The following is a 16273-nucleotide window of genomic DNA, read 5'->3' as shown; positions in this document are numbered from 1 at the left end:
TAGAAAATATTTTACTTGGGAAATACCATGTTATGATTGTATTGCCCATTGTAATTCCAATTTTATATCGTCAAAATATAAACTTCAGTATTTCATAAAATGCTCTGACGAAGAGCTATCATTCTAACCTTCCCTGATCTTTCCAAATTTCTAAATACAACGATCTTAGAAGATCCAAAAGGCAGACGTTCTTGATGCGTATATGCCTTTAACAGAGAAACTGGCAAAGAGCTGAATCCTGCCATGTGGATGACGTCGGGGCAGGGGTGGTGCAGGGAGTATGCCAGTCATTACCATCTAGGCCCCAAAAGTTCTGCTAGAAAGCACGGCAAGCTGTGGTTGCCAGATGCGTGGCCAAATCATAGGTTAATGACTGTGGTCTGGGATATAGCCAGGGTCACTCACAGGGCTGGCTGGCTGGCTGTGTGCCTGGGTCTCACCTTGATTCCTCTATCTAGATTGCTGTCCCCTCTACCCACCATGGAAGGCCCAGGATGAGTGCTCTTGTAAGATCTAGGGATGTCTATACTACGGTGGCTTTTGGAGTTGTCCCACCTGGCTTTCTGTGCCTACCAGCAGAACTCTTTAGGATATGGTAGCTTTGGGGAAGTCCTCTACAGCGCCCCTTCCTCTTCAAGATTACCTTGGAAGGCTGGGTTGCCCTGGGCTGACGGAGGAGACTGCTGAGAGCAGCTGAGTCTGTGACATTTGTGGATGGGTCCTCCCTCCCTATCAGGTCCTCATGGTTCCCAGAGCTCACCCTGGAGAGGACTCCCTGTAAGCAAGGGTGCAAAAAGGTGTAGCCCAAGAAGCCTGTAGCAGTGATGACTGGACACTCGTAGGCCTCCAAAACCACCTCCTGGGTGGTGCTGGACTGAACCAGGTCTGCTCTGGCCCCTGGGGGCAGGCTAGGTGGTAATTTGCAGTACTATGGTGACCAACCGTCCTGGTTTACCTGGGACTGTGTCAATTTTGGCACCGAACATCCCACATCCCGGGACACCCCTTGGTCTCGAGCAAGTGGGGACAGTTGGTCATCCTGACCTCTGATTTTGTCCTATCAGCTGACAGCGAGAACTACGTAGTTAAGGGAATTTAACATGTCAGTGGAGTCCTGTATTCCAATGTGTCAGCTCAAGTGGCCTTACAGTGACGTGTAAGGGTTGTCTGAGGAGTCCTATCAGTCCCCTGGCAGTGGGAGCTGATGCACACTGCCATCCTCCTTTCACAGCCTGTGAGGCCTAGGCCTCTGTGCCCAGAGTGGGAATGAAGAGCCGGGCCCAGGACAGAGGTGCTCTGAACCCAAGAACCAGGTCTTCACTGGACAGTGGTTGATTTTCCATTCCATCCATAAGGAGCCACACAGTTGTAACCACTTACCTGGAAAATCTTGGTGATCTCGCCCTTTCTTTTCACCAGCATTTGCTGAACCCGGCTGGGTGGTGGCCTTTCCGGTAGGAGGCCAACAGGTCACACATTTCTGGCTTTAGCCTCACTCCTGAAACTGTAAATAAAGACTCCACTGCAGGGACGAAAAGAGAAAAGCACCAACATATTATCTCCTGGGATCTTTCACGGTGTATTTTCTTATGTCTGTTGTAATATCTGTCACCCGAAGAGACATCAAAATGTAAGCCAGACTCATACATCAATAATTTATACTGACTCATGGATAACTCACGTTACTGAATAGCTGTCAGGTGCCTCCTACTCAATTCACTTCAGTTCAATTCACTTCAGTGCATATTTACCAAATGAACACTTGGGTAAAGGCACCTTGGTGCGGAAGGTGGTCCAAACAGGAGCAGAACTGGAAGCCACACACACACTAACAACAAGGGCCAAAATCAGGCCAAGGAGTCTGGACGCGAGTCCCGGTGATGACAGGCAGTGAGCATGGCGCTGGGCTACATAATGTTTTGGAAAGTTTCAAATTTCTGTTACATTAGATACATTTGGCAATCCATTTAAATAGACTCTAAGGTGCAACTTTTGTAGATTAAAAAATGTTTTTGAAATATGTGTATATTACCTATGCCCTCAGACTCACAGAATGCTGACAGTTTGCATTTTTATAAATGCCTGTGTTTGTTAAATGTGTGTTGTCCCTGGGTGCTTTACTATGCTAAACTTATGGGCCACGTCCTCTAAAAGTTAACATTTTAAGGGGCTCATCTGCAAAATGGGGATAAGAAAACTTGCGAGCAGATTGCTCTCAGCTTAGAGAAGATAATACGTGCCAAACGTCTTGAGTTGCTCTGATACACCATATATCTTTAATAACCAGTAGCCATTGTTACAAGCATTAGCACAGATACCATCCGAGAAAAACATCCGGGGCAACAGCCACATGGTCACCAAAGCACATCCACAGAACCTGCTCAGGACATCCTTCCACTTGGGCACTGCTTTTCCAAGGCTCACAAGCTGCACAAACTAGGTTGCTGTAAATACCACACAGTTTCACAAAAAAGAGAAGCTCCAGCTTTGGTGCACCAAAAGCATAAAATGCCGTAATAATATTGTTTGCTGGAAGCTATTCACACCCAAAGGGAAGAAATAAACCTGCAATGCTGACTCTGTCTTGGCTACCTTGGGTAAGCTGTGGCCCTGACTCCTTCGGTTTGGAGTTACATATTTGCTAGACTGGAAAGGGGAGACCTCAAGTCTTGTTGATATGCATAATGTATTTTCCCAGGTACATTATAACGCGCAATTTTGTAGTCTACTTTCTTTTAGCTCGGGTCATAGTGTCAACGGTCAAACAGTTCAAACAAACCGTGCATATTAAACTTTACAGATTACTCTCAGATCGACTCAAGTCCAAACCATTGTGGGAACGTCTCTCAGGAAGAAGTGTCCTCTTACCTTGGGGACAGTGGCATGAAGATGTCCCTCAAAAGCAATAGTTCCTCAATAGCAATGAGGGAGGCAGGGGGTGGGTGGAGATGGAGAGAGAGAGGGAGAGAGCAAAAAAGAGTGAGAGAGGGAGAGAGAAAGAGACAAAGACAGAGAGAGGGAGAGAGGGAGAGAGAGAGAGAGAGAGAGAGGAAGAAAAAGAGAGACGGGGGTGGGGGTGGGAGGAGGATGTGTGTGTGTGTGTGTGAGAGAGAGAGAGAGAGAGAGAGAGAGAGAAACATGTGGCAGAACAGTGCTGGGAAAGCAACCAGTTAATCAAAGGGATTTCAATTTGGCCATGGACTGCCTGACTCTCCTTCCCAACTCACAGAAAAAGAAAAAGAAAACAAGAGGAAAAAAAAGAAAGAAGGAAAAAAGCAGCCGAGTGGTTCTCCTGCAGCATCTCACAAATGCAAAACCCTCCATTTGCTGACTCCTCATTAGCTTTCTGAATCTGACAGCATAATTATTGCAGCTGTTTTGCGCTTAGAATAAATAAATACAAAAGTGGGTGTTTAAAAACTTTTTGAGAAGGGAAATTCAGTCATCTAGACAGTCAGTAGGACAAGTTTATTTAAAACTTTGAGATTCTTATGTATTTAGATCATTTCGGAATGAGATAATGAGATAGTTGTCTTTCAGTCTAATTGAGTTCCTAAGCTCCTGGCTGTTGGCTGTCACCGCTTTCAAACTTTGCTTTAACTTTCCTTCCTTTAGAAATCCGATCCTGGTGTCTCCATTTACTCTTCCTGGGCTGATAACCTGCTGAAGTCTCAGTGCACTGGAGTGCAGAAAGTGACTTAATGGCATTGAGGAGCTAAATAACCTTTCACAGGAAACAAGACAATCAAATCTCTTCTACTTGCCTGTAATGGCTGAAAGAGAAAGCACAAGTTGAAGAGAAAGCTTGGAAATTAAACCATCATTTCAAAATGTCTTGTAATTTTCCTTGTCACGTGGTTTTCGTGCTACTCTTGCACATCATCAATCCATCAGCTGGAGTTGCTTAGTGCATTTAATTATTCATAGTGCACACAGCCTCTGTGACTGAGCGGTAATTTTAGCTCATGTGTATGTATATAGGCTTCATATCTTCAAAGCCCAAAGGATCACACAGTACTTTAAATTGAAGTTGCTAACTAACATGGAGTGCACTTAAAACTCTGACTAGGGGCACAGCACACATGCATTTCCGATTAAAGCAGATGATCTTTCCGTTTAAAATTAATTAGTGCCTATTTATCTTTTCCTCTCCCTCCCTCCTCTCATTCTCCCAGGAGGGCATTTATGTGAACCCTTGAAATCAGTGAGTTAAAAGCTTTATAAAATAAATATTCTGTCAATCTGGGGTGCAGGAAACTAGTGTTAACCCATTGTGCAGATTGGGAAATTGAGGTTTATGAGGGCCAATAATGCATGTGATGCTGGGGGAGAAAAGAAGAAAACTCAAGTTTTTAAACTCTCAATCCAGAGCTTGAACTCCCTGTACCATTTGTCTTACTTTATTCCTTTAAACAATAAAGGCAATATAACATCAACATGAAAGAAAACTTTGAAAAAAGGAAAAAAATTACCCACAATTCCCCTCAACTAGAAGAGCATTTTTACTTTTGTACTCTACTTTCCAGTTTTGTTGATATGCATAATACATTTCCACAGGTGCATTATAATATGCAATTTTGTATCCCTTCTTTTAGCTTGTGTCATAAGGTAAACATTTCCATACTACCCCACACTCCTGTGAATTATCATTTTAAATGGTTACATAGTACTGTATGCTGGGTCAATATAACAATATTTATCCAATCAGTTCTCTTGTGTTGAATATTTAGAGTTTCTTTTATCTTTTAGAATTAAAAAAAATTATAGACAACACCACAATGAACATTTCTATGCATCTAGGGTTTGGTTTTTTTTTTTTCTTTCTTTTCTGTTCGATTGTTCCTTTGGATAATTTCCAGGAACCAAAGTATAGGGTTGAATGTTGTTAGCATTTTTAAGCCTCCTTATAGGTATGGCAAAATGCTTTGCAAAGGTTGCCCCAACTTACACCACCATCTGCAGAGAATCATTTTATCACAATCTTCCCAGCACTGGGAGTTAGGAGTCATTAAGTTGAGGGAAAAAAATAACTACTTTAACAGTTATTTGTATTTATTTAATCACTAGTTAGACTGCCTATTTATCCCATGTGTTGGTATGTTTTTTTCATTTCTTTTGTGTAAATTGCTATTTTGTGCCTTTACCCAATTTTCCATTGGATCCTGATATTTTTCTTACAAAACTAAATAAGTAATAGTAAGGGAAAAACAATAACCAGCACTGATTAAGAAATCTTAAAACCCAAGGGTAACTGTGTTACAAACAAAAAAAAAAAGAAAAAAAAAAAAGAAAAAGAAAGAACAAACTAAGACCAGATGACATTAAGGATTAAGGAAGAGGTCAGGGGCTTGAGTCTTTATTAAACATAAAATTGAGCCCTCTTAATTGTGAGATATTGAACATGTTACCTGGGAACATGTGACAGATTTCCTGGGAAGGCTTTAAAATAAACATAGAGCACGACGAGAGAGTGGAAAGGTCGCAGGGCTGGGAGTCAAGATCTTGGTTCTAATCCTGGTTGTGTTACAGTACTAAGTTTCCTTGTGATCTTTAGCAAGCAGTGATGAGAAGTGGAAGACAGTGGCTTGGGAGTCTGATTTACAGTCAAATTTTGCCTCTACCACTTACTAGCTGTATGACTTTGAGCAATTAGCCTCCCTCAGCCCCAGTTTTCTAATATGTAATATGAGGATAATAACTCCAGATTTGAGAGTTAGTATCTAGATTGAATGAGAATTTATGTAAAACACATAGACGCCCAATAAACGGCAGCCGCTATTCCTCTTCTCTGGGTGTTAGGGACTCATCTATATAACGAAGACATGGAATAATGAGTCCCAAGATCCTTTTCTTGTCAAAGGGTCTCTAACTCTTTCCTGAAGCATTTATCTTTATTTGGAGATTCTTTCAGTCCATGATGCTAACAAATTTAACCAACTTAAGCAGTTGGTAGAGCTGAGGGACTTGGTTTACCCAGGCTTTTCCTACCAATGTTAACTCTACGCAACATCTTAAGCCATGTCTCAACCCAACATCTTGTATTCTAATGTATTCGAGTGGGTAGAGGACAACACTGAGCACAGAAGGTAAAGAAGTGTGTTATGGAGGACACTTCCTAACTTGCTTCTTAAGTACTGATTCATGGAGGATTTAAAAGGTAGACAGACTGAGTAATATTCCATTGTATATATTACTCCGCCATAAAAAGAAATGAAATTGAGCTACTTGTAATGAGGTGGATAGACCTAGAGTCTGTCATACAGAGTGAAGTAAGTCAGAAAGAGAAAGACAAATACCGTATGCTAACACATATATATGGAATTTAAGAAAAAAAAAATGTCATGAAGAACCTAGGGGTAAGACAGGAATAAAGACACAGACCTACTAGAGAATGGACTTGAGGATATGGGGAGGGGGAAGGGTAAGCTGTGACAAAGTGAGAGCATGGCATGGACATATATACGCTACCAAACATAAGGCAGATACCTAGTGGGAAGCAGCCGCATAGCACAGGGAGATCAGCTCGGTGCTTTGTGAACGCCTGGAGGGGTGGGATAGGGAGGGTGGGAGGGAGGGAGACGCAAGAGGGAAGAGATATGGGAACATATGTATATGTATAACTGATTCACTTTGTTATAAAGCAGAAACTAACACACCATTGTAAAGCAATTATACTCCAATAAAGATGTAGGAAAAAAAAAAAAAAGGTAGACAGAGTGGTCTGAGTTAGGTTATAAACTCCTAGAAGCAGAATAGGATTGAGAGACCTGGCTCGGAATCTCCCTTCCCTCTTCCCTACGAAACCCAACCTCCGAAACCTGGCCTGTGGAATGACAAAATATTCTGGTTAAACTTTGAATAGACTAGACAATAAAAGCAATAAACAGAGTAGATTTGAAATCATTAGCACACAAAGAGCTAAACTAAGCTTTGCTGGTACATGTTAAAGAATGTTTAAATTGCTGCAAGAAGGCATACAATGATGAGGACTAAGACCTAGGATGGAATATGAGTCAGGATTGTACTTATTAAAGAGAAGATACCTTCAGATAATAGTAGATGGCATTCAGAGGAGGATGACATTCCTCTCCCTGGATATCCTTCCTCCCCAACCATCCAGACCCTGTCACCTTTCAAGACCCACTCACAAAGCCATCCTGGACCCCTACAGCTGGAGTTTAATCTCACCTCCTTTGAACTGTCAGAGCACTTCACACTTGGTCTACGGCCGTTTATATACTTGTTTCATTTCCTTAACGACTGTAAGCTCTTGGAGGACAGAGTCCATAACTAATTCATTTTTGTATCCCTCAATCTCATATCTAATAGACCCTCAGTAAATCGTCCATGAATGAACTGGAAAATAACTCTCCCAGTATGTTAGAAACCTGAGTCTAGGGTGGGTCCATAGTCTCAGAGATAAGCAAAATAATTGGAATCGGTTCAGAATAATGAAGCAAAATAGTTAAAAGGTAAAATAAACAATCTATACTGGGTATGTTTGGTGGAGGTCAAAGGAAGTCAGCCTAGAGAAGTGAGCTTTAGAAAGTGATATCAAGGGATCTTCAAATATATTAAAGAGATATTATTAAAAGAAGTCCTGAACTTCTTTTATTGGAGCAAAACAAAAAATTACTCAGATTTCGGGCTTCCCTGGTGGCGCAGTGGTTGAGAGTCAGCCTGCCGATGCGGGGGACGCGGGTTCGTGCCCTGGTCTGGGAGGGTCCCGCATACCGCACAGCGGCTGGGCCCGTGAGCCATGGCCGCTGAGCCTGCGCGTCCGGAGCCTGTGCTCCGCAACGGGAGGGGCCACGGCCGTGAGAGGTCCGCGTACTGGAAGGAAAAAAAAAAAAGTACTCAGATTTTAATGGAGCAATATGAATCAGGCCTGCTGAAGAACTACTAGGGTGATGTGACGAAGGGTAGAGGTAAGTGCCATGCCTTCTTCCATCCCGGTAGGTACCAAAGTATATGATGACGAGAAGGACTCTGGTAAAGTATTTTTACAAAATTACAAAATCAACTGCAAGCTTTTAAGTTGTAGGGGTTTTTTGTTTTGTTTTGTTTTTTTTGTTTTAAGATGCTGAAACCTGTTTTAAAGGAGAAGGGGGATTTAGACCAGGAACGAATGGGAGAGACTCACGTCTGGGATTTAGAAAGCAAAATGGGACCAACTCACAGAGAGAGACAGCCTTTGATGTCCTGACGATCAAGGACCATGGCTTAAGGACCAGACTCTTAAATCACGTGGCATTTACTGCCCGAGATAAAAATTACTTTTGTGGATCAGTGTCTGTGGTTCAAAATGGCTAGGTTCCAAAATCAGTCTTAACTTTCCAAGGGTAACATTTGGAAGGCTCCTTGCAAGAACGGAGTGGAGCCAGTTTCTAGAAGGGGCAGCTTAATGATTTTCTACTCCCCTCACTCTCATGTCGTTAAGCAGCCCTTCCTTTCCCAGAGCCCAAGTTCATGCTGAGGGCAAAGGGAATTAAAGGAAGAAGCTGAACCTGCAGCTAAGATTAGAGAGTTGCCAAGGGCCTAATTTTAGGTCCTAGCTGCCCCAGCTGATGTCCTGCACTGCTGGCTCAGCCGTGAGGACCACAAGTGTGGCCGTAAGCAGATGACTTGAGTGGGTAGAGTGTCTCCCAGGCCATCTGCAAAAGCAATTAGCTTGCTGTTGGGTGTGTTTTGAGAGAGACTACCAATTATTTCTCCTTCAACTAGTGTTTCTTCAGGTGTTCAAAAGTCAATAAGGGAAAATGTCAGCGCTTGGCAGAAATTCCCACATGCTTGCCATTCTAGTATTCATGCTTCTCCACTTAAGAATGTGCTCCGAAAGGGAACTAAGCCCAGAATTCCTGGATTTTCGTGGCAAGTGACCCCCCCGATTGCCTCTGGGCATAAGCTCACTGCCACAAATTAGGGACAGTGTTCTTTGGGACCTCTCGGCTTCGTGAAAACAGACATGGATGGATGAGAGCAACTCTTGCGTTTTGTGGGGAATTTCTGTGCCCTGCTTCTGCTGGGATTTAGGCTGTCTTTCCACTCTTCACACGGTTCCCAGCCTCAGGTTTCATGCTTAAATTGTCTTCATCAGAGGGCAGACAATAAGAGCTGGAATCTCCCAGATCAAAGGGGAAACAGAGTATATTTTAAAGTGACAACTTTGTTATCCTGCAACCGGAATAAAACCAGAATAATAAAATAATACAAATATAACCCCGTAAGTGATTCCATACTGCCACCAGAGAGCAAAATTTCTTGCATAATTATGGCAGGGAAACTCTCTTTACACACCACTCACAAGAGCATGTCTTATTTTTGCACAGTTCTTATGCCTGGGGCAGCCCACCCCTTGGATGGAGACTGTGTCCCTGAGGGTTGGGAACTGTGATAACCGGCCGGTTCTTCCTGTCTGCAAAGGAGGCTCTTCATAAAGGCTCATTGCCATGGACAATGAAAAAGTAGGCTGGCACTGCCCAGCCAAGGGCGTGCACCCTTGGAAGACGTGCCCTTGGGGAGGGCCAATGTTCTCAAGGTGCACGAACTGGCCCCAGTGGCTGCTCTCTCTTAGTCTATTTTTCTTTCCCATTTTCCTGGTACCTTTGCTTTCCCTGTCTTCTTGTCCACGTCCTATCTGTCGATCTGTCTCTAAACCTATTTCTGCAACCCCCCACACGCACACACACACACACACACACACCCCGATCTGCCCCCCTTCCCCTGTCTGTTGGCACTGGCCCTTTCATCTTCTCCCTCGGGGATTCGAGATGTCGCTGCAGGAAGTGCTTGTCGGCCGAGGCAACAGCAGCAGAGCCCTGTGGCTTTGACAAACCTCATTTAATTGGGAGGAAGCCAGGAGAATTTGAAAGAACTGAAACATCCACGAAACTCCTTTTATCAGGCATAATTTAAACTCTGCATGGAAAAACCCCTATATGTATAAAGAAAAGTCAACTTCCCTCCTGCTGTGAGCACTCCTTGTCTCCCCGACAGCACAGGCAGGCTCCTGCAAGATTCCATCTTTTCATTTTTCTAAAAGTGTCAAAGTAGATTTGGGCTCTGTGGCTGGGTGAACAGAGAAGGAATACAGATTGGTCCCTCTCCTACACCTGCATGTGCACGCACACACACGCACACACACACATACACACACACACACACAACAGAGTCCCTGTGTTGGTGGCTTTGCTTCAGATGACCAGGATGAATCAAAACCCAGGTTTCTAACAACACATCAGTTTGCACAGTGATTTTCTCCTAATTACTCTTCATCAAGGAAAAGCTGGTGCCCAGAAAACTTTGAAGATCCCCAGTGGTTCTCAGTACACAGAATAATAAATCCTGGAGGAGGGCCCATGGGAGAAGTTTCTTTAAATGGAGAGAGGGAGCGTGAATGTGTGTGTGTGTGTGTACACCCCCAGTGTGTATACTTGCGTGAAGTGGTAGCTGGAAGCCCCAAGCCCAAGAGGAGAAAGCTAAGAAGGGGGGATCTAGGGGTTCAGACTGAGAAGAGGGGATTGAGATGGGAGTGGGGGAGCGGATGGGGCTAAAGCTTGGGGTGAGGTACCAGGAAGGGTGTAAGAATTGTAGGTCTGGTGGAATGTCCTTTATTCTACCCATATGCCAAGCCACGTCCCTCCCCTCCTTCCAAATTCTACTCCAGAGTCACCTCCAGTCTCATCCATCTTACTTGAGTTATCCTAGTTCCTCCAAAGAATTGCCTTTAGTGCACACATATTCTCTGAACATCTGCAGCTGATTATGCACAGGCTTTAGCTGTTTAGATATGATTTGTGCTAATATGTGTATGAGGGTGTCCTGTTTCCTCTTCCTCACCCTCTTTTCCTCCCACTTCATAGGATCCTTGAGGTCAAGGACAAGCCTCTTTTTTCCCTCAAGTTTTATAGTACTTAATATGTTCTTGACACTTGATGGCAACTTAATAAATACTGATGACCGACTCTTCTTACAGGGTTAAGCAAGACATTAACCCCAGTTGTATGATTATGGTTATTTTTGGAGATCCTAAATGACTCACTTTAATAATAAAATACCTCAAGAAATCCCAAACTAAGAGCTTTGGGCTGATGCAGGACAATGTCCCAGTTACAGTGGAGCTGCGTTTGCAAACCCTGGAGACTTTGGCCAGACCACATGCCTAAGCCCCCCCAGTAGCTCCCCACCCCACGCCCATCCTCGCCCCATCACACCCCCCAGCCCAGGACCCTCCCCCCAGTCTGAGCCCCTAGACCTTCCTTATTAGCTTTCCTCTCTCTGGCTCAGGACTTCTAAAAACTGTTTTCAGTTGAATGCTGGATGTTTTCAAAGAAACTCCACCTAAGGATAGTGCCCCGCAAACAGCCGGGGCCATGACTGCCCTGCCCACAACTTCTGCACAGCCTTTCCTGGCCACCTTCTGAGAAACATGAGGAGTGCTCCAGCCACATGATCTCTCAGAAGTTTTCAGGTTTGGAGGATGACTTCATGCCCAGGCAGCAAAGCTGATTTCAGGTTAACTTGTGCTTCCCGTGAGCGTCCAGCCTGGGAGGACGCTCCCCTCGCCCCATGCCCCACCCCGTACTTCCTTGGGCAGCATCAGATTACCAATCAAGACAGGCCCAGCTCTCCTCTCCCGATATATCCATGTCACCTATCATCTTACTCCGCTGAAAGAGAAAAGGGAGTTGTGAGAAACTTTGGTTTTGCTTCTCCTGGCAGATGCTAGTGAAAGCAAACTCAGAGGCAACTTTCATCTCATCCAGTTTCTAAGAGTAAGTAAGTATATGGGAAATGTTTGGATCATTACAAGGAGATCTGTGTCACCTCAACCCTCAACTTCTGAGTTTTAGAAAATCGCAAAAAAAAAACCTCAGGCAAGATTTGAACCCATCTCGCTTCTCCCAGCTCTAAGCTCACTTCTGGTTGCAAATTCTATAATTCTCCAGTGCACTGAGAAAATACTTAGACACCGAGACTTATATGTGTACATGAATACACTAAACACACACACACACACACACACACACACACACACACACACACTCCCTTGCTCACCATCAGGAAGTTGGTGCAGCTGAGCAGGCAGGGCCCTGAAATAACTGTGAACCAGTGCTTCCTGGGCGGAGACACGGTCTCTTGGAAAGCCTTTCAGCATTTGGGAGGCCAGGTCTTCAGCTTCCGGAGCCCTGTCTAACCTGGAAAAGTGAGAGAGAAAAAGAGTTTCTCCAGAGGCCTCACTTCTGAAACATCAAGGGGGAAAGAAGAAAAGCAAAGCAAAGGAGATGGCTAGAAGAGTTTCAAATAGAATTTTTCTGGGACTAGTAAAGTTGATGGCAAGTTGAAACTCTTACCTGTCCTGTTACTAAGATTAAGGGAAATTTTCAGCATTGCCACCATTCAGCCCCTACCCCCGCCCCCTCCACCGTGGCTCTCGGTACCAGGTGTACATAAAGGACCTGGAATTGTAATAATAGAAACAGAAATATATAATTAAGGATTCTTCTTTGAGGGACACAGCGGCCTCTAGCAAGCAGAAAAGCCCAGATGGAAATATGTTCCAAGGGTGGCAAGCACAGAATCCTAGGAGGGGAAGAGGGAAAGAGGAGACTCTGGAGGGTGAAACTTGGGTGGAAAAACCCCTTATTTACAGTGTTTCTGAAGCTCACCTCCCAGGGTTTTTCTCTAAGAAGCTCTATTGGTTTCCCCTGAGATAGAGCATAGGCAAGAAAGATAATTAAGTACCCAAATTACAGTAAGGACAAATCCTCAAGTTGACCTTATGTTGAATTATAAATTTGGAGTTGAGCAAATCCATTAGCTGAGCAACTACTATGTAGGTGGTTGGATCTGGGAGATGCAGGGAAGCTGTCTTCTGGCAGCTTAATCTCGTAGAGGAGTCAGACACTAATCAAATGGTCATACTAATGCATAAGCACAATTGGGAAGAAAAAGTCCAGACTTGGGAGGTGGTCAGGGAGAACTTTCCTGAGGAAGCAGCATTTGAGCTGAGAGCTGAAGACCTGGGGCAGGGGAGGGGCAGGCGTTGCAGACCCCCAGGGTGGGAGGGAGAAGAGTTATTTTAAAGAAAGGAAGAAAGGCCAGTTTGCTGGCCTGGGACAAAGAGGAGAGGGGCCTGATATGAAGCTGGGGAGGGTGGCAAGGGTCTGACCCTGCAGGCCCTGTGGGTCTTCCATGCTTCCTATTTACTTACAGTGGCTGAAAGTCTTTGCTAATCTAGTGCCAATCATTTAAGTACACCCATCTCTAGAGCCCACAGACAGGTTTACAAGTGGAAAGCACAAGACAGAAAACTGTGCTGATCCAGAGAGACAGTTAACTGCCGAACTGATGCCTGACGTTCAGAATTCAGTTGCATGGCCATGCAACTCCCCAATTAAGCAAAAACAGATGAGCTTCCTTAAGGTTGAATGTGCATACCAACCTGAAGCGAGAAACAGATACCCTTTCCCTCCCCAGGTGCCATGATGCAGTGATGCAGGAAGCCCTGGCCCAGAGTTGGAATTTGCCTAATTTTTGCATAAGATTTGCATAAAAACCTTTCAGGTATCTGACTCCCATGACATAAAACTCTTTCTGCAAACAGATAACTAATTCTACCCTCAAACTCAAGAGTAAATGCTTCACAGACTTAAAATAGAGAAGAAATCTGCATATCCCCGGTCCTTGCAAATTTCCAGGCCAGCTGGAAGAGAAGGGAACCAGGGGTGGAGGCCTGCTTAGTCGTTTGTGGCCTGAAGTGCTGGCGGGTCTTTTCTCCATCTAGGGTGCCCTGCCCAGGCGCAGATTTTCAGGGCCAATGAAATAGGAGTCCAGAGTGCAGAAGCTGGTTCAAATCAGCAGGACCCAGGACCCGTCTGGAAGGAGACTCAGGGAAAATCCGTTTTCACTACAGGGTGGTGGAGTGGGATGCGTGCCGAAATTAGGGCCTGAAACCTCTCTGAACTTCCGGGGGTGGGCGGGTGGACAGGTGGTTATGGGGGGGGGAGGGCAGCGATGCATCCACCTCCACACTGCACCCCAGTCAGAGATGTGTTTCCTCGGCACACTCCCACCCAGCTTGCTCATAACAACTGAATTGCTACAGAACTGCTCTGGAGAAGGGGCTTAGGAGCTGCGATCTCATTGGGCAAGGAAGGCTAGGGGACTTGTTCCAACCCGTGTTAGCTCGGGCGTACATACTGGTTTCATTTAGACTGTATCTAGGTGGGGTGGCTGCCGGAGGCAGGAAAGGCTGATGGAGCTTACGGGGCTTGTGGGGACACATAGAAGCAGAGCAGGCCACTTCCGGCGGACAAATGAAAGAAAGGAGAGTGGGAACCGGTCAGTAATATGGAGACTTCTTCTTGAGGACTTTCCTCTTCAACTAACCAAACTTCCCCCGACCCCACCCCACCCCCCGGCCCCCGCCCTTCCCACGAGGTTGTGCCAAGGCTTTTAGTGGCGTTGGGACTTATTTCAATCTCACGGCCTCCAAACTGTGACCGCCACCACCTACTTCTGCTCCTCAGCTGGTAGAGGCGGAGTATACGCATGAAGGCTTTTCCTCGGGTGAGACAATTTCACATTGGTCTTCCCTGTATAAACTAAATACGTGCCCTCCTGACTACGAGCCTTTACTAGTAGCATAGTAAAAGGCTTATAGTAGGACCACCTGATCTGGACAAGCATCCTAAGAATCTCTACCTTGCTAGGATCTCTTATTTGGGAGCTGAGAAAAGAGCCCTAGGGATACAGATGTTGCTTCTTTGGGCACAAATGTTAATTTACCTCCATGTTTGTATAATTCTGCTTCTTTCTGCCATCTATAGTCTTGTTTACTACCCATTGCCTTTATTGGCACATTTCTACAATTTTCCACCTCCTCTAACTTCTACCCGAACAATTCTTCACTGGTTACAACCCCTGCTTTGGAAATGAAAGTTGACATGAAAAGCGAACATCGCAAAATTAATTTGCCTACTAGCACATTTCCATATAGGCTAAATGTTAATAGATATTATTTGTTAGGCTTGTGATATTAGCTATGGAACATGCCAGGAGTACCTTGCAAAGTTAAGAGAACCTACCACCCAATTAATGGGAGTCTGTTAATAAAGACAAAGAATCCTCTGGTGAACCTCTCCTACTAGTAACATTTCCAGAATTGAGAAGCGTTCCATTGCCAGAATAATACATTTGTTGTAGAACACTTAGAAAATGCAGAGAAAGAAAACTGAAGCTATCTCATCACTCTGAGATGACCCTTTTCACTCAAAGATAATCACCATTGCTTTAGTGTTTATTTATTCTTTAGTCCTTTATTTTTATACAGATATATTTTTTGTTTTACAAAAAAATGGGATCATACTCTACATGCTGTTCAACCTACTTTTTGCACTTGACTGTCTTGATCATCTTCCCAGGACTTTGAATAGCCTTCTGGGACATAGTTTTAATGACTGCAGAGCATTTCACTATGTAGCTATACCATAGTCCACATAGCCAAACGCTTATTGAAGTTGTTTCCTTTCTTGTTGGGGTGTAAGGGGCTACTATTAAAATCATGCTGTGACAAATATCCTCAAAGATAAATCATTGCGTACTTGTGCAATAATTTCCTTAGTATAAATTCTGGAAATTGAAATTCCCAGGTTGAAGGATACTATACAACATGTTAAATTTTTTTTTTTTTTTTTTTGCGGTACGCGGGCCTCTCACTGTTGTGGCCTCTCCCGTTGCGGAGCACAGGCTCCGGACGCGCAGGCTCAGCGGCCATGGCTCACGGGCGCAGCCGCTCCGCGGCATGTGGGGTCTTCCCTGACCAGGGTACAAACCCGTGTCCCCTGCATCGACAGGCAGACTCTCAACCACTGCTCCACCAGGGAAGCCCTCTAAATTTTTTGATTATCAGCTAGTTGTCCCAATTTCCATTTCCACCAGCATTCCGGGAGAGCTCCTGTCTGTGTGTGCAAAGAAAACAAATTCATTCCAGCCAACCTGAATTGCCACGGGCCCCACTGCTCATGATAGTGGTAAAAGGATTACAATTGTAAATCAATCCTGAAAGATGTGCTGGGTGTGAGGACATCCACATTTAATTTTAGAAGTCCAGAATAGAAACATGAACAATAAAAAGTTACTCAACATATCTGGAATCTGGTGGCTCTCAGGGGCCTAAGGCAACAGCCTTGATTTCTCTGCACAGCCTGGCTCTGAGTATAAAACCCTCCCACTGCCATTGCTGCCAGCAGGTTGATGGGGGAAGGGCTTT

At 44.6% G+C, this 16273-nt stretch overlaps 1 protein-coding gene across 4 annotated transcripts in view; it reads right to left on the bottom strand.

Annotated features, from left to right (window-relative positions):
* Positions 1-1412: 1412 nt before the first annotated feature.
* CDK15 (cyclin dependent kinase 15) overlaps positions 1413-16273 on the bottom strand; it is a gene marked incomplete at both ends in the record, with an annotated part of 84551 nt that continues 69690 nt past the window's right edge. For 3 of the 4 annotated variants that reach the window (XM_082840670.1, XM_082840671.1, XM_082840672.1), the window contains 2 exons: positions 1413-1522; positions 12058-12197. In XM_082840670.1, coding sequence (XP_082696796.1) covers positions 1413-1522; positions 12058-12197 — 250 coding nt within the window. The remainder of the gene's footprint in view (positions 1523-12057; positions 12198-16273) is intronic. The other variant, XM_082840673.1, reaches the window with a different exon arrangement.

The sequence above is a fragment of the Leucopleurus acutus genome, assembly GCF_964270905.1.
Source record: "Leucopleurus acutus genome assembly, chromosome: 6".
In the NCBI taxonomy this organism is placed as follows: Eukaryota; Metazoa; Chordata; class Mammalia; order Artiodactyla; family Delphinidae; genus Leucopleurus; species Leucopleurus acutus.
Note: the sequence above shows the minus strand (reverse complement) of the source record. Positions and strands in the feature narration are given on the sequence as shown.